Consider the following 18344-nt stretch of genomic DNA (forward strand, 5'->3'; position numbering starts at 1 on the left):
AAAAGCTCATCTATTGTGTCAGCTGCACCAAAGAAAGGTTGGCTGGGAAGTGGGAATGCGTTTGTGGGAACATTTTTAATGGCCAGACAGTGGCGCCATTACTCTCCTGACACCAATGTGGCAAATTTGTGTGAAGTCCATGACGTACCTCACAATACAATTTATGGTGGCTCTTGCATCTTGCTAACAAAGTTTTGGAGGTATTGACAAGTAAAAAAATATATATATACATATTATTTTGACATTTCATGTGTGAATTTGAGTTTGAAACAAGGGGTAAAAACTGAAAATGAGGTGTAGCCTAGCCCTAGGATACATGACATGCCACATATAGCCTACAGTAGGTCTACACAGATTCAAGAAGCTATATGGACTAGCACGCCGGGGAGCCCCTATGCTATTTATCATCAGAAAATAGCATCTACTCAATGACACACATTATGTAAGCCCAAAGCACCGCATGTAACAGTATATTACATGGACTGACTGGAAGAACCCGATCTAATCAAAAGCAATCATATATTTTTTGATTGACATGATACTATTCCAGCTTCTCTCCAAAATAAACGGATTGGTTTCACAAACAGGCTATAATCTAATAATCGAGGAGTGAGAGAAAAAAAAAACGATCAAAAACAACCCACATGATTAAATTCAGCAATCATATTAGGTGTTGAAAACAACAATTGAAAAAAAATGATAAAGATAAAGACGGAGCCGAATGAGAGGCGTGTCTCAGAGGCGTAGCTGAATGATGGAGGAAGCGCACACATCTTCAGCAAAAGCAGGATAAGGAGTGTCAAAAGCGCACGATTTTTCTATAACTGCCCATTCGCTTGCGTCAGTATTCGATGAGCGACTGAATAGAAAGGAAAGCACCTCCTATCTTTGGCATCAAGGCGTTTAAATCAGAAAAACAGAGAGAGCGAGCTGCAGTGAAAAGGGGAGGACCTGGCTACATCAACACATCACGTATATTGTAAAATGTTATTGCTATAGAAGAACTCTAGCGTCAATGTATTTACTTGAATGCGGGCATATTTAAATCCGCATCATCACAACGGATCTGGGAAAGTAAACTTGAGGTAAGTTCGATTCATTTCAACTCAACACGTTCATCCATCCATTCACTTTTCATTCCCTCACTCATCTAGCCTACTGACTCATTCATCATTCTCTCCATTGTTCATCAGTATTTGGTGGAAATGTATACTTGCCTTAGGTTACATTTGACAGCCATAATAGTGAGGCCAGTCCTTTACTGTGTGATAATATCCAACCTGGATGAGTGAGGATGAGACACTGTAGGATGAGACATAGGATGAGACACATAGGATGAGACACTGTAGCGACGCTTTCTAGACAAGTGTGGGTTAACATACCCTCTTTATGAAATAAATAAATACTCAGGTGCGTCTGATTAGGGTCTGAGCGACAACCACCTTTGCTTTCAAATGTGTGTTTGTGGTATACAGGACTCGAAACTCTGCATTTCTTTCTCAAAGTTAACCACCCAATACACCTTGCACAGATAATCTTATTTTCTCTATAGGGTTCGGAATTATATTTCATTTCTGACTTCCCATAGTTGACCATGGTGCGGTTATATAGGCATGTCGCTGCTATAGTAGGAAATGGTCATCCATATGGGATGTGCTACAATATGGAGTGTGTGTTTGTGTAGCCTAAAAGCGTGTGTGGGACTCGGGGGGGGGGGGGGGGGGGGGGGATATCAATGTTTCGTTCATACATCCAACAGTGTGGATGTCGCCGCCAAGCATTATGCCAGGGAATGAGTGATTGATGTTTTGATTTAATGCCGTTAAATCGGTATCGCGAGCCCGTTAAGTAAAATTCCTGTGTGATTATCCAAGATGCGCGGTAGCAATTATGTCAGTCTTCTAAAAATTCGTGGGAGACTGACACTTCGTTATTTGCGTGGGCATGGCATAGAAGGGGGCAAGCCTGAGCAATGCTGCTTTGACGTAAGCTACTCTGTAGTATACCCACGTCTTTGTTGTATAAGAATGTTGTGACGTACATAATACGTTTATGTTTGTGGGCTATAATGTCTGCATATATTCGACGAGGTTTACAGTACCCTCAGAAAGTATTCACACCTATTGACTTTTTAAAAATGTTGTTGTGTTACAGCCTGTATTTAAAATGTATTAGATAGAGATTTTTTTTGTCACTGTCCTACACACACACACACACACAATACCCCATAATGTCAAAGTGGAATTATATTTTTACAAATTAATTAAAAATGAAAAGCTGAAATGTTTTGAGTCGATACGTATTCAACCCGTTTGTTATGGCAAGTCTAAATAAGTTCAGGATAAAAAAGATGGGCTTAACAAGTCACATAATATGTTGCATGGACTCACTCTGTGTGCAATAATACTGTTTAACATGATTTTTGAATGACTACTTCAAACACAGATTCAACCACAAAGACCAGAAATGTTTTCCAATGTCTCTCAAGGGGCAGCTATTGGTAGATGGGTAAAAATACAAAATTCAAACATTGAAAATCCCTTTGAGCACGGTGAAGTTACTAATTACACTTTGGATGGTGTATCAATACACCCAGTCACTACTATGGTACAGGCATACTTCCTAACTCAGCTGACGGAGAGGAAGGAAGCCGCTCAGGGATGTTGACTTTAAAACAGTTACAAAGTTTAATGGCTGGGATAGGAGAAAACTGAAGATGGCTCAACAACATTGTAGTTACTCCACAATAACCAACTAAGCTAATTGATAGAGTGAAAAGAAGGAAGCCTGTACCAAATAAAATATTCCAAAACATGCCTCCTGTTTGCAACAAGGCACTAAAGTAATACTGCAAGAAATGTGTTAAAGCAGCTTTTTGTCCTGAATACAAAGTGTTATGTTTGGGGAAAATCCAATATGATACGTTACTGAGTACCAATCTCCATATTTTCAAGCATAGTGGTGGCTGCATCATGTTAGGAGTACGCTTGTAATCATTATTAAGTACTGGAGAGTTTTCAGGATAAAAAAGAAACATGGTCCAGTCTGCTTTCCACCAGACACTGGGAGATAAATTCACCTTTCAGCAGTACAATAACCTAAAACACAAGGCCAAATCGACACTGAAGTTGCTTACTAAGAAGACAGTGAATGTAGAAGACGGTGAACGTTCCTGAGTGGCCTAGTTACAGTTTTGACTTAAATCTGCTTGGAAACCTATGGCAAGACCTGAACATGGTTGATTAGCAATGATCAACAACCAATTTGACAGAGCTTGAAGAATTAAAAAAATAATAATGGGCAAATGTTGCTCAATCCAGGTGTGGAAAGCTCTTAGAGACATACCCTTAAAGGCTCACATCTGTAATTGCTGCCTGTCACGTTTGTCGTAAGAATTATCGGACTAAGGTGCAGCGTGATATGGTTTCCACATGTTTTTTAACTGAAACGCACAAAAACAACAAAGAATGAACGATCGTGAAGATAATGGAATGCTCAAAGGCAACTATACATAAACAAGATCCCACAAAACACATTGAAGAAATGGCTGCCTAAATATGATCCCCAAACAGAGACAACAATCAACAGCTGCCTCTGATTGGGAACCATACCAGGCCAACATAGAAATAGATAACCTAGATTACCCACCCTAGTCACACCCTGACCTAACCAAAATAGAGAATAAGAAGGCTCTCTATGGTCAGGGTGTGACAGTACCCCCCCACCCCCCACCCAAAGGTGCGGACTCCGGCCGCAAAACCTGACTCTATAGGGGAGGGTCCGGGTGAGCATCTAGCGTCGGTGGCGGCTCTGGTGCGGGCTGAAGAACCCGCTCATCCCGCAGATCCAGCCATGGACCCGGGCTGAACACTGTGCCTGGACCCCGGTGTCAAGGAAGGCTCCTGCCATGGAGCGGGACTGGACGCCGTGCCTGGACTGGGCCCCGGTGTCAAGGAAGGCTCCTGCCCTGGAGCAGGACTGGATGCCTTGCCTGGAAGCTCCGAACCGTGGACCGTCGCTGGAGGTTCCGGACCGTGGACCGCCACAGGAGGTTCCAGACCGTGGACCGTCGCAGGAAGTTCCGGACTGTGGACCATCGCAGGAGGTTCCGGACTGGAAACCGTCACCGGAAGCCTCCACAGCCCAGTACGTCCTGTGAGTTTGGAGAGCTGGCACAGGATGTACAGGGCTAGGAAGGCATACTGGAGACCTGGTTTGTGGAGCCGGCACAGATTTTACCAGACTGATAGCACGCTCCTCAGGACGAGTACGGAGAGCTGACTCAGGTGGCATTAAACTGATAACGCGCTTCTATGGTCAGGGTGTGACAGTACCCCCCCCCCCAAATGTCATGCATCCTCCACCAACTCAACAACTCTCTCCGTTCTTTCTCCTCCAATATCTCCATCCACTCACTGACGGTCTCGGACTCTCTCCGTTCACTCTCCTCCAGTTTCTCCCTCTTCTCCCAGACTGGCTCTGGTTCACTCCTCGGCTCCGCCGACCACCCCTTGTGCCCCACCTCCAAAAAAATGTGAGGTGTTTTTTGGTCTTTTTTTGTGGCCGCGAACTCCGGCGTCGTCGCTGTCCTCCCTTCTCTCCTTGTGTCTTCCGCCAAGGAAGGCTATCCTGTCCTGCCATGATTTCCTCCCAAGTCCAGGATCCTTTCCCATCCAAGATCTCCTCCCAAGTCCAGGATACCTTCCCATCCAAGACCTCCCAAGTCCAGGATCCCTTCTCCTCCTGGGCACGCTGCTTGGTCGTGTTGTGGTGGGATCTTCTGTCACGTTCGACGTAAGAATTATGGCTGCCAAAATACGATCCCCAAACAGAGACAACAATCAACAGCTGCCTCTGATTGGGAACCATACCAGGCCAACATAGAAATAGATAACCTAGATTACCCACCCTAGTCACACCCTGACCTAACCAAAATAGAGAATAAGAAGGCTCTCTATGGTCAGGGTGTCAAAGGTGACTGTCAAAGGTGACTCAAGGGGTTTAATACAAATACAGGTATGTCATTTTCTTTGCTTATAGCTTTGAAGCACTGTTATAATTACATGTTAATACAGTGTTTGCACAGTACACTCTTAGAACATGAAAAAGGTTCTCAATTTCTTCAAGGGTTCAGCAGGGGAACCTTTTCATCTGAGACCGTTAGAAAGACCACTCCAAAGATGTAGCCTTTACTGCTAGAACTACAATCAATCATTTCAACTTGTATACTACACTTGGACATTTTACATTGGAAATCAATGTAATTATTGTGAGAGACAGAAAGGGATTTTCAAGGAGAACATTTCTACATTGCAAGAAGCAATGGTAGCATGTGAGATGCAGAGATAATGCATTTTATATGGTGAGACCCTCTTGAAGTGAACGATAAAGAGCCTGACTCTATAACTGCTAGCATTAGCATGTGTTAGGAAAGTAGTGGGGCAATCGTCACAGCTTGATCACTAGCGTCCAGGGAATTATCAACCATTTTTATCACCACCAGCCAATAGGGAACCAGCTTCATATCAATGACCCCTGCATGGAATGCCTCTCAAGGGCCATAACACATTTTATTATAAATCTAAAATACAATCATATCTACTAGATAAACATTTCCTCAGACGTCACCAGATGTTAAGAATCTATGAATGTTTTAACCATTTACTGATTTAATGTTTTTAATTTAACCTTTATTTAACTAGGCAAGTCAGTTAAGAACTAATTCTTATTTACAATGACGGCCTACATCATATAACAATTACTTGTCCCCTGTTAAATTTTGATTTGATGTGTGACTTTTTTTTACCATATCCAATCCTTTCAGATCTAAACATTGAGAGGTATGGAGGAACTAGGCGCTGTTCATGTTTCTAGATGGGTCTATCGTGTCATGGGGTTGTGGGGCAGGGGGTGGTTGTAGGGTATCATAGGGGAGCTTTCAAAAGCATTGAAACTTAGTCCCAGTGGAGCAATCTGTCCAACGATTGAAAAAGGAGAAACCATACACACACAAACTGAGAAAAGACAGTGGATACATCTAGCCAGGAGTCCATCTCTCATGTCCTCTACCCACTTTTCTCAAGGCCACCACCTAAGTGTTGCATGGCAACATTTGGCTAAACCTACACCCGAGATCTGTAGTAATAACAGCATACAATATAATACAGTATGTCATGTCAGCATTGTCTTTGTTCTTTGGGAAATTCAACTGTAATTCATAGATCTAGAGATATTGTTCATACTAATTTCCATCAAAGAGGAACTATATTTGAGGCCATTCTCATGACACTCGAAATCGCCCTCTCTTGACATAATGTTGTTTATCAGACATTTTGGTCTGTCTACTACCTCCTCCACACCATTCTGGCAATACTGGTATGTACGGCACTTAATGTCTCTAATAGATCTGAGTGGGTGTTTGTGTGTGTGTGTGTGTCTGTGCAGATGGCCCATCTCCAAATGTTTGAATGGTCTTGTGTGAGTAACCACATAGACTAGTGCATACTAATTCAAAGTCCTCCTTTATTCAAGCCTACAGATGCCTTCAATCAGAGGTGAGACAATGTGGCTAGCAAGTTGTCAAATCTCGGTAGTGGTCCAAACATTGGTAATTCCTATCTGTCAATGTCAGAAAGCTGTTAGTGAGAAAGAGTTTGGCGTAAATCCTTAAAAATGTTCCTGTTGTGTTGTTGACCTCTCTGAAAAAGGATATGACATAGACGGGTGTGGGAAGGTAACCATGGCAACTGAATGCTGACAGGGGTGATGACATGTTTATGCCCCCGTCCCCAAATACAAAAGTCATTACCCCCCTCCCTTTGTCTATCTCCCTTATGTGTGCGCACCCACGCGTGCAACACACACTCTCTTCCTCTGTCATAGATTTTCCTCTGGGCCCTGTTTCCACAGTAACCAGAGAACTCCCATAGATATGTGGGGGGAAAAAAACACAACTGGAGTAATCCCAGAGCTGCAGAGGGAGGGAACACGCACGCACACACCTATACATAATAGCAAGATACACCAACACAGCAAGAACACCTGCCTGCCCAGCTCGTCTGCTGTCGTCAAGTGGTTTACAGTTGTCACCGAGGGAGAGCATACATGACCAAATCCGGGGACTAGATCGATTACCAGACCTTCAATTAGTCACTCTTCTAAATCTGTCTCTCACCGAGGGGGAAAAGGACTGATGTCAAACATGAGCGTCAAAATCTCCTTCTGGAAATGCTACTTTGTGTGAAATTGCTTTGACGCTCTGTTCATACAGTAAATCAATATAACTAGAATCAAACACTCTCCCTTTAAGACCAGAGGGATTTATTTGATTTATTTTGTAAGGTACTTATATATTTTTTTAAACACGAAGCACATGTCAGGGAAACAATATTAGATGTCTATTATTTTTAGTCTAACTGGGAACAAGCCACGTGGTTAGTTTCCTCATATAAATCATGTCACAAATGACAATGTAGCCATAGGTTCACACGCGAGAAGAGGGGCTTCCAATCTTTCCCCATTGAAAGCAGTTTCAATCAAGCCTGAACTCAAGCAATAACGAAACATATAATTTAAAAAATCAATTGAATTATAACCGGATTATAGTTCCCGTCCAAATGTTGAACAGTGGCCTCCTGGGCTATATGATCTGACAATCACCCCGCCACTTGAAATGGCCACCAGACATGCAGCAGTGTCCAGGCTGTCACTATGCATGATATCGCAGTCAGATAGATGGGAGTGGAAGTATGGAAATTTCTCTCTCTCTGAATTCTGTCGCTGTACATTTCAAAAGTGCTGAACAAATAGTTTGTGGCAGACGGCAGGGAGAGGTGAGGGGAGTGGTTATTAAGGAGAGATATCTTGCAGCCTGCTGGCTCCACCCCCAAGCCTTATATGGACTTCCTGCCTCAACGAGGCAAGGCTGTGGTTCGTTAAGCCAGGGAGAACTTGGGGATAAAGGATGGAGCAGCCTGCACAAAGGGGCAGAGTAAGGAGAGAACAAAGTGCAATATGAAGAGAGAATGATAGCTGTGTGATTACCTGTTGTGACCTGGACAGTGAGACATGGTCATCATAACCAACCCAGTAGCGTTTGGACACAGCTGTACAGCAGGCACTGGGGGAAACTGACAGACAGGGTAATAACTCAAACCCTAGGAGTGACCCAGCACCATTTCATTATATAGCAAACCTGACAAAACATTGAGTTGTTTTTCGATGTTCATACAGGACATTAACATAAGCAAGAACCAACACTTTTCACTGTTTGCCACAGAAGCATGAGGTCAACCTTTCTTTGCGTCAACCAAAACTGAAATGAGCCGTTATCTTTATAAGAACAGTTAGATAGATGTAGGATCTTAATTTGATCACCCTTATTGCTGAGAATTTTCCTGCACAACAGGAAATGAAAGTGTATATTCAACGTTTAAAAAGGCTTCTAACCTTTATAATTTCCACTTTAAAATGTCAGATTTGATTTTGCCTGAAAAAATGTATCAATCCCTACAAAAATATCCATTAATTATAATCCACATTTCCTCTTGCTGCAGGATTATTTTCCTTCTTTATCAAACTGGTTCAAATTAAGATCCTACATCTGTATTTATGGATAGTAATTGGGCAGCAGATCACAAAATACTGTAAAGACTAAATATTTGTGTAGTGGGGTTGTGCCGCATAGCATCATGGGGGTTGTATGTGTTGAGATGATCACATTCTGGATAAATGGTTCAACTGAATTACTGTCTCAAGGCATTACAAAATATTGGAGACGAGTAGGTCTGAATCTACAGTAACTAGTCGGTCTGTAGAAAGTTGTGTTTTACAAGTTTAAAACAGTTATCATTGTACAGTCTATGCTAATGTTAGCACAGTGTATTGCTAGCAGAGACAAGTGCATAGTTGAGCAAGCTAAGAGAGAGTTAGCATCATGGACTGCAGAAAAGGAGTCGAGGTAGACATTGACGTGGGAAAAAAATATTAAGGCAGGAAAATACAGTATGGATCGGGCATAAATTCAACTGTGAAGACAAACTTTAGAATTTAAAAAAATTGCTAAATGGGCAAACTTGAGGATGAAATGTCAGTGAGTGAAGTGAAGGAAGATCGTGACTGAGGAAAATATTGCTGTGCTGGAATACAATATTGAAGTGAGTGACAATCAGGAGCCTATTGAGAAATATGAAATGGTTTCCACGTCACCAGGTAACTAACCATGCACCAGCGCACTATACAAAACAATATCCCACATCACAGGTGGGAAAAATGACACACTAAGTATGATCCTCATTTAGAGGCAACGATCATCAGCTGCCTCCAATTGGGAACCATACACACACACACACCAACATAGAAACACAACTAGAAACGCCCCCTCGTCATGCCCTAACCTATTACACCACAGAGAAGCCCCGAGGGCTCTCTATGGTCAGGGCTTGACACCAGTAGCATAAATAGAATGCAAATGGGGAGTTTATTAGGGATTTTGGTACACTGGGGAAGAAGGGGGAAATTCACCAATCCAGGGGTGGTCCTGGTGCTCACTTGAACAGGAAGGTGGGCAAATTTTGTCATCAAACTTTGTCATCAAAGTCTGTCATTATCTGGATTTATGGTGCTTTCAAGACAACTGGGAACTCTGAAAAAAGAAGGTTGAATCATGATGACATCTGTGATCTTCAAGTCGCAGTTTTAGAAAGAGGTCCAAGTTCCCAACCTCCAATTCCTAGTTGGATGACCGTTCAAAACGCAGTTCCGAGTTAAGTTGTTTTGAGTGGGGCACAAATCATGCTTCATTGACAGCATGGCCAATATTGAATGTTTATAATTTTAAGCTTGGAAAAGAGACCCTTAATCCAGACTTGGGACCATACAGCCACTCCAATGAATAGCAGAATAATAATCGCTTTGCAATGCTTGCAGTTAGCCAATGATTACTTCCAAACCACTCATTGTACTGTTTGTGATTTCCATCTTGTTGTGTAATGTTCATGTCCAATGGCCGATGAGCACCGATACGTTTTATCTATAATTTCTATTCAATTTTCCTCTTCATATGACAAGGATTGAAAGGTATTTGCCAGTAGATTGTCGACTTGATTCATGATGATGACTGCTAGCTAAGATTTAGAAAGTATGATGTTGACGTGATCAGTCTAATCTAAGCTACTGTAGATATAACGGGATTTTACGTAATTTATCTGTGGCCAATGACCTTGAGCCTTCTTGGATGGGCACTTTAATGTAATTCTATGGCAGCACCCATGGGGCTTGAATTTTCGCCCTCTATCCTTAGACTCGGCGGTGACGTAGTGTCCCCATGAGTGGCAGAACACTGAGCCAATCACGGCGCAAATAGAGAACATGACCAACACCTACGCTCCATATTTTCCGCTGGCTGCCCCACCACCACCACCACAGAAAGCACTGAGCTAGGCTGAAACACCTGTATTTTGGAGCTGCCTTACTCAATAAAGCAAAAAGAGACCATGTTTGTATGCAGCTTTATTAACTCAATTATTTATTTACTTTTTTACATTGTTTGCAAACTGATGTGACATGGATTAATGCCAAAATAACATGCAAAAAAATGTAGCTAAAAAGTGTGGGGCTCAAAACAGGTGGGGCTCTGACTCACCTGCCCTGAATCACGGGTCGCCACTGTTGCTGAAAGGTTTTAGGTTCCACGGAAGAAATCAGGAAGAGGGAGAATCAGTGAAAATGTTTGCTAAAGAAACTATCAGAGCACTGTGAGTTTAATGATGTTTTAAATGACACCATTAGAGACAGACTAGTAATGTGGGCTACGGAGTGAAGCTACACAAAAGAGACTATTGAAGTCAGTGTGGAACTAGCTGCTAAAGAGGCTCAGCAGACAGGGAAATCAGGACGAGTGCACACGAGTGGAACTGAAAATCAGAGACAGGGAAATCACGGCACATGCTTCCACTGTGGCAAAGCGGGACATCTACAGTACATGCTGGTGTAAGGACATGGATTGCTGAGCCTGTGGTAAAAATGGCCACTGCTGCACAAGCCTGCAAAAACAAAAAGATATCCAAGAAAGAGACGTTCCTACGAAAGCAAAAGCGACATGTTCACGCTGTTGAGCAAGAGAACACAGAGGCAAGTGACTCAGATGAGGAAGTCACATTGAAAATAATGACTGTGGGGGGTGGGAGGGGGGGTGTATCTCTGTGTCAGACACAGTCTCCGAAAAGACACTGAAACACCTTCCACTTCAGCCAGTACACATCGTGTTTAGGACTTACACAGGCGAAGAGGCATCCCTGAGGTCACAGTTCAGTTAAATGGACAAACTGAAGCTGCCACTCTACGTAATAAAGAGAGACTATCCATCACTACTGGGACGCTCGTGGCTGGAGGAAATCACACTGGACTGGCCATCAGCACATACAATGACGCATGGAGACACAGGCCTACCCGCCATCTTAAAGAAACATGGAGGACTCTTTAATGTAGAGCTGGGTAGCATGAAAGACATAATAGTGAATCTTCGAATTAAGCCAGACAGAAAATCAAAGTTTCCGAAAGCAAGACCAGTACCTTATGCTATCAGACCAAAAGTTTAGGCTGACTTGGACACTTTAGTCATGAACAAAGCACTGGAGCCAGTCAGTGTGAGTGAATGGGCGACACTCATCTTTCCAGTCCCTAAAGGAAAACTCCACCCAACAACTATATCCACCCAACAAATATCCATTGTTGATATAGTCCCAAAATGTCTTGCTTGTCAGAATGTTTGCAAGATATGTGACTCAAAATACACAAATCCTCCCTGTATGATGCATTGTGCATCCTACGATGCTGCGTTTTGCATCATATGATGAAAAATACATCATACAGGGATGATATCTGTATTTTGAAAGGTACATATCTTGAAAACGTGATTGCTGACAATCAAAACATTTTGGGACTATGTCAACAATGGACTAATGAAACAAATACCAAAAGATAGTTTTGATTAGAGTTTTCCTTTAGGAAGGATGGTGGAATCAGGATATGTGAAGACTTTAAAGTCACGCTAAACCTTGTGTTGTCTGCTGAGCAATATCTGCTACATCGACAACCTTTTCGCAGGTTTAGCTACTTCTGGTGGCCTGGACTAGATGGAAGCATTGAGGAGAAAGCAAAAACACGTTCCCCATGTCAGAAGGTTCGCAACGTACCTCAACTTTCAACTCTTCATCCGTGGAATTGGCCAGAGGAAGCGTGGCAACGCATCCACATCGACTTTGCTCATAGCAAGTGGACAGAGGTCTACTACTGAAGAGAAGACCATCAAGGAGCTTGGATAAGTGTTTAGTCGGTTCGCCAATCCATCTTGTTAGCGACAACAGACTGCAGCTAGTGTCCCAAGAAATGGCTACATTCCTACAGATGAGTGGCATACAACACATCAGGTCCGCACCGTATCATCTATCTACCAACAGGCTAGCAGAGAGGTTCATTCAGACCATGAAACATGCCTTAAAAGCGGTTCAAGGAACACTGCACCAACTCTTGAAAAGCTTCCTGCTATCCTACAGGAACACTCCTAATGCAACCACCAAAGCCTCGCCTGCATCGCTACTCATGAAGAAAGAACTATGCACAAGCTTCGACCTACTCAAACTTCTGAACGCAAAGGAGACGCAAACAGGGGAGTCAAGTCAAACATTGTGAACTGAGAACAAAGGACAGAGCTTTCGATCTTGGAGAAACTGCCTTAGCTAGGAACTACCTCAAAGGGTTCCTGCCACAGTCCTTACTCAGACTCGTCCTGTGTGGTACACGGTCCACACTGCAGAGGACGTTGTCTGGAAAAGGCACACAGCTCAGTTACTGTTGAGTAACGCAACACCGACAGAACCACCAGTCATGAGGGGTCCAGAACTGTAACTGGGTGACACCATGACCCTGGAGGCTCACAGTCACCTTCTCGGGTCTGTTATTCAACAATTTATGTAGGAGGTAAGGCGTTGTGATTTGGGGTTATGCCGCCGAGCATCATTGGGTTGTACGTGTTGAGACGATCGCGTTCTGTATAAATGGTGGAACTGAATCCCTCTCTCCCGCATCATCATCGTTAAATTGTTATAAAGACGTGGTTATGAAACCCAAAAGACACAACAAATGTACTCAGACGTCTATGATGATAGCCAAGTATATTTGACCCAGTAAGGCAGTGGAGAGCTCTGTAGCTACGCAATGGCCTCCCGCTCTACCCGAACATGAATGAATCAGAGTGTTGTTTGATATGTTGGACAGGACCAGGTGTTGGTGGGAAGCATTGGCAGCTCCTCAGAGAACAATACAGTGATCACAGAGCTGTGTGGTGTACTTATCAAAGCACAACTTCCAATAGAGAGAGAGAGAGAGAGGGAGGGAGAAGGAGAGGAAGGGAGAGAAAGGAAGATAAAAATAGTGTACGTGAGAGAGAGACAGAGAGAGAAACCAACACCTCTTTTAGATGAACACAGAGAGGTGTCTGCTCTTACTGTGGAAACACTAAGGGCTCCAACATACTTCAAACAGAATGCTCTGCATGGAGTACCAAAGGAGCCTTACTCTAGAGACTAACGCCAGAGCTCCAGCTAGCATCTGTCTGGTCCATGAATGGGGGGTTCCTTTGGCTGTAACACACAAGGCTCAGATACCCACGGAGGGAAATATGTCTCCTGCTGCTCAATGATCTGAAGGCACTTAATAGGTGGGAACAACATGGCAGGGTCTGGAAGTACAGTACATTCAAGTGATATTTTGCTTGAAAAATCCAAGTTGCTCAGATGTTTTCAGACCTCAAACCCTGTCAAGATGGAATGGATTATCCCTTTAACATAAAGAGTAATGAGTTTCACAATATTGTTTCTACCTGCCCAGGCTTGTTACCTCTTCCACCCCTTTTTTTCAATTTTTGCCTAAAATGACATACCCAAATCTAACTGCCTGTAGCTCAGGACCTGAAGCAAGGATATGCATATTCTTGATACCATTTGAAAGGAAACACTTTGTAGTTTGTGCAAATGTGAAATGAATGTAGGATGATATAACACATTAGATCTGGTAAAAGATAATACAAAGAAAAAAACATGTGTTTTTTGTATATTTTTTGTCCCATCATCTTTGAAATGCAAGAGAAAGGCCATGACGTATTCTTCCAGCCCAGGTGCAATTTATTTTTGGGCCACTAGATGGCAGCAGTGCATGTGCAAAGTTTTAGACTGATTCAATGAACCATTGTATTTCTGTTCAAAATGTTGTATCAAGACTGCCCAAATGTGCCTAATTGGTTTATTAAAAACTTTTCAAGTTGAACCTCGTGCTAATCGCATTAGGCTACGTTAGCTCAACCGTCCCGAGGGGGACCCACCAATCCTGTAGAGGTTTTAAAGATAAATATTCACAAGATAAGCACGGCATAGAACTCTGGTTGCTCAGTTATGGTGTGGGGTGCATTTTCCTGGCATGGTTTAAGTCCACGCAACCCCTAGAGGGCAAGGTAAACACCAATAAATACACAGCCATTCTGATTGATAACCTTCAACCTAAGGTGAAGCATTTCTATCCTGATGGGAGTGGTCTCTTCTAGGAAGACAATGTCCCCATCCACAGGGCACGAGTGGTCACTGAATGGTTTGATGAGCATAAAAACGATGTAAACCATTATGCCATAGCCATCTCAGTTATCAGATCTCAACCCAATTGAGCACTTATGGGAAATTCTAGAGCGGCGCTTGAGAAAGCATATTCCACAAGTCAACAAAACACCAAATGATGGAATTTCTCGTGGAAGAATGGTGTCGCATCCCTCCAATAGAGTTCCAGACACTTGTAGAATCTATGCCATGGTGCATTGAAGCTGTTCTGGCTGCTCGAGGTGGCCCATGCCCTATTAAGACACTTTATGTTGGTGATGCTTTGTGTTTTTAATGACACAGAACTGATACCGATCACTTGATTAAGTGACAGATAGCTGGCAAAATGCTTTTTTGACCATGTCCCTATGTTTGAGCAAATCCCCCAACCAAAACCTTGAATTGGTCATTTGAATCTAGATCCGCACTGTTCTTCCTCTTAGTCTCTCACTCAGTCATCTTCCCACTCAATGGCAATCTGTCAGCCCTCCCCAGGCTTAGCCCCCTTCCATTCCACTTTATTTATCCACCACCTCCATACCCAGAGCAAGATGAATGACTCCCTAATGCAATCTGACTATAGTGTTGATGGCAGATGACACACACAATCTCTCTCTCTCTCTCTCTCTCTCTCTCTCTCTCTCTCTCTCTCTCGCTCGCACATACACACACCAGTGCAATTCTTATTTGCATGTCTGAAAGTGTTCTCATGTGACTGATTGGGTATTGAACCTGGGTTATCTGTAAGGTAAGGTAGGTAAGGTTATTCATCATGCAAGCATAGCTTACTGAACTATCTCCATTACTCTCATTGTCATGCACCTGAGCGCACATTTGAAAATGCAATAGTACTACATAACACCCCAACTGTGAAGCTATAGTATTGTTTTTCCTAACATCCATTTTTATCCATTACCACTGAGCATTAAGATCAATGGTACATGTAATACATTTTCAATGGCTATTTGGATCAGTCTATTGTGTCGCTGTATTCCATACCTTTCCACTCTCTGGTATTATCGCAAGGCAGTCCTCATGGAACATTGGACCCCACAAAAAATAGCCTAGTCTGAGTTGTTTTTTTTGCTTGCCGTGACAATCTACATAGGAGTTGGCAAGACAGAACAAACAGATGTGGGCCCAGGCTACACAAACACACCTTTGATGACAATGTGCTTGGCCTCTGCTTCCCACTGCACTGTGCTTTCATAGATCTGAGAGCCCATCAATTAACTGCCTCTCCTGTGTCTTGTTCAGGTTAATGATAATCTATGATGGCAGGCCTGGCTTTAAAGGGACCAGCTTGTTGCACTGTTTATCTCAGTCGAGGGTCTCTGAGATATTGTTCAAGTGCACAAGAAGATAGCGAGGATGCTATTTAGATAAGAACATGTATTATTTCTCGAGATAAAGCTCACTGTTTGTCATGATTATGCTATTGTGTATGATCTCACTCTAATGTGATTGTAGTGGGGATATTTGTATTGCCTTGTCCCAGCTGGCAAAAGTGATTGAAATGACATCATGTAAACCAACTTTGGCTGCTGGGTTAGCTTCAACTACAAGGCAAATTCCAATCAACATAGTTGAATGGCATTCATGTTTTTTCTGATAATGCTTCTGATCCCATCCTTTGATGACCATTCCTGATCTTCTCTTCCTTCTCTTCCTCAGGTCTTAGGAAACAGATAACAACAGGGATCCCAAACCCCCCCCAACATGCCGGAGCAGAGTAATGACTACCGTGTTGTGGTGTTTGGGGCTGGAGGTGTGGGCAAGAGCTCCTTGGTCCTTCGCTTTGTCAAGGGAACCTTCCGGGACACCTACATCCCCACCGTGGAGGACACCTACCGCCAGGTGATCAGCTGTGACAAGAGTGTGTGCACCCTCCAGATCACCGACACCACGGGCAGCCACCAGTTCCCCGCCATGCAGCGCCTGTCCATCTCCAAGGGCCACGCCTTCATCCTGGTCTACTCTGTCACCAGCCGCCAGTCTCTGGAGGAGCTCAAGCCCATCTACCAGCAAGTGCTGGCCATCAAGGGCAGCGTTGACGCCATCCCCGTCATGCTGGTGGGCAACAAGAGCGACGAGACCCAGCGTGAAGTGGAGACCAAGGAGGGTGAGGCGCAAGCGACAGCATGGAAGTGTGCCTTCATGGAAACCTCGGCCAAGATGAACAACAACGTCAAGGAGCTCTTCCAGGAGCTGCTCACCCTGGAGAAGAAGAGGAACATGAGTCTGAGCGTCGACGGCAAGCGCTCCGGCAAGCAGAAGCATGCCGACAAGCTTAAGGGCAAGTGCAGCATCATGTAGGGAGGGAGAGATGATGCCTGACCACTAGGAGGAAAGACAGAGGTTGGGGAGGGTAGCGGTGGTGGTGGTGGTGGAAAGGGTGGGCGTTCTTGAAGAGACTCACTTCGAGGAATGGAGGGAAGGTTGGGGTGGGGGTGGGGGTCGTCTGAGAGGGATTTTGTTATCCCGAAAGAGGCAACCCCCCCCCTTACTTTATACCACTGCCCCATCTCCACCTTTCCCCCACTCTGCTCATACCATTAACCAGGAATCACCCCTAGGGCACAGTCAACCCGTCTGTCTCACTGGTTTTGATTTGGAGGTTTGCCTCTCCATCAAAAAATGTATGCCACTGAAGGCCCGGATAGAAAAGTTTGGGACACAAGAGTCAAGTTCTAAGAGAAGGTGAAATATTGATGCATCTCTGCTGTGATGGGAAAAAGGAAAGAATATGGAGCCCTGAGAATTCATATCCTGTTCAGGGTATAATGACAAAAAGGAGGAACTCCCGACACAGTGCCCATGTCAATATTATTCACTCCACGTACACCCTCTTTTCCCTATAGCTGTCTGTCTCCTGCTAATATGAGATAGCCACTTGACTCTTATGATTGTGAAAGGGAATAGGGTGGATTGGCGGGAGATGAGAGTATCAAGTTTAATGTGAAAGTAATTGAAACATGACTTTCGTCAAATCAAGTCCATTTCCATAAGCACAAGTTGGACTTTCGCCCTTCAGTCTCTGTGTATTTACCTGGTAATTGGACAGAGTTGAGAACTAGACATTGTCATCAATAAAGGGCTCTATTCAATCTGTATAGCGGAAGTTCAGCGTTACAGCATAATTGAAATTTAGAGGCAATGTTCTTGCGTTAGAGGAGACTGCATTCACGGTAAACGCTGCATACCGTGCATTCGGAAAGTATTCAGACCCCTTGACTTTTTCCACATTTTTCTTACGTTACAGCCTTATTTTAAAATGGATGGGAAAAAAATATTCATAAATCTTCACACTATGCCCCTATAATGACAAAGCAAAAACAGATTTTTAGAAATGCATGCAAATAAATGACTTTTTTTTTCTAAGAACCTGTTTTCACTTTGACCTTATGGGGCATTGTGTGTAGATTGATGAGGATTTTTATTTATGTAATCCATTTTAGAATAAGGCTGTAATGTAACAAAATGTGGAAAAATGGAAGGGGTCTGAATACATTCCGAATGCACTGTATGTTGGCTCAATCGGAAATGACCTTTACATTTCTATCGCTGCAGCGATACAGATTGAATAGAGTTGTTGACGGAAAGTTTTTGTTCATTAAACAGTGCGTTCTGACATTTTTCAGACCCCTTGACTTTTTCCACCTTTTGTTACGTTACTACCGTATTCAAACATTTAAAACAGGT

General features: G+C 43.4%; 1 protein-coding gene across 1 annotated transcript; it reads left to right on the forward strand.

Moving 5' to 3' along the window:
• The first annotated feature begins 733 nt into the window (after positions 1-733).
• Positions 734-18055, forward strand: diras1a (DIRAS family, GTP-binding RAS-like 1a). Its single transcript, XM_021603468.2, has 2 exons — positions 734-1085; positions 16317-18055. The coding sequence occupies exon 2, from the start codon at positions 16362-16364 to the stop codon at positions 16956-16958; it is 597 nt and encodes a 198-aa protein (XP_021459143.1). The 5' UTR covers positions 734-1085; positions 16317-16361; the 3' UTR covers positions 16959-18055.
• Positions 18056-18344: the final 289 nt, after the last annotated feature.

The sequence above is a fragment of the Oncorhynchus mykiss genome, chromosome 5 (genome assembly GCF_013265735.2).
Source record: "Oncorhynchus mykiss isolate Arlee chromosome 5, USDA_OmykA_1.1, whole genome shotgun sequence".
NCBI classification, from domain to species: Eukaryota; Metazoa; Chordata; class Actinopteri; order Salmoniformes; family Salmonidae; genus Oncorhynchus; species Oncorhynchus mykiss.

Bases quoted from the DNA above. Each gene is read 5' to 3' on its own strand.
- diras1a (XM_021603468.2), top strand. From the start codon at position 16,362: ATGCCGGAGCAGAGTAATGACTACCGTGTTGTGGTGTTTGGGGCTGGA.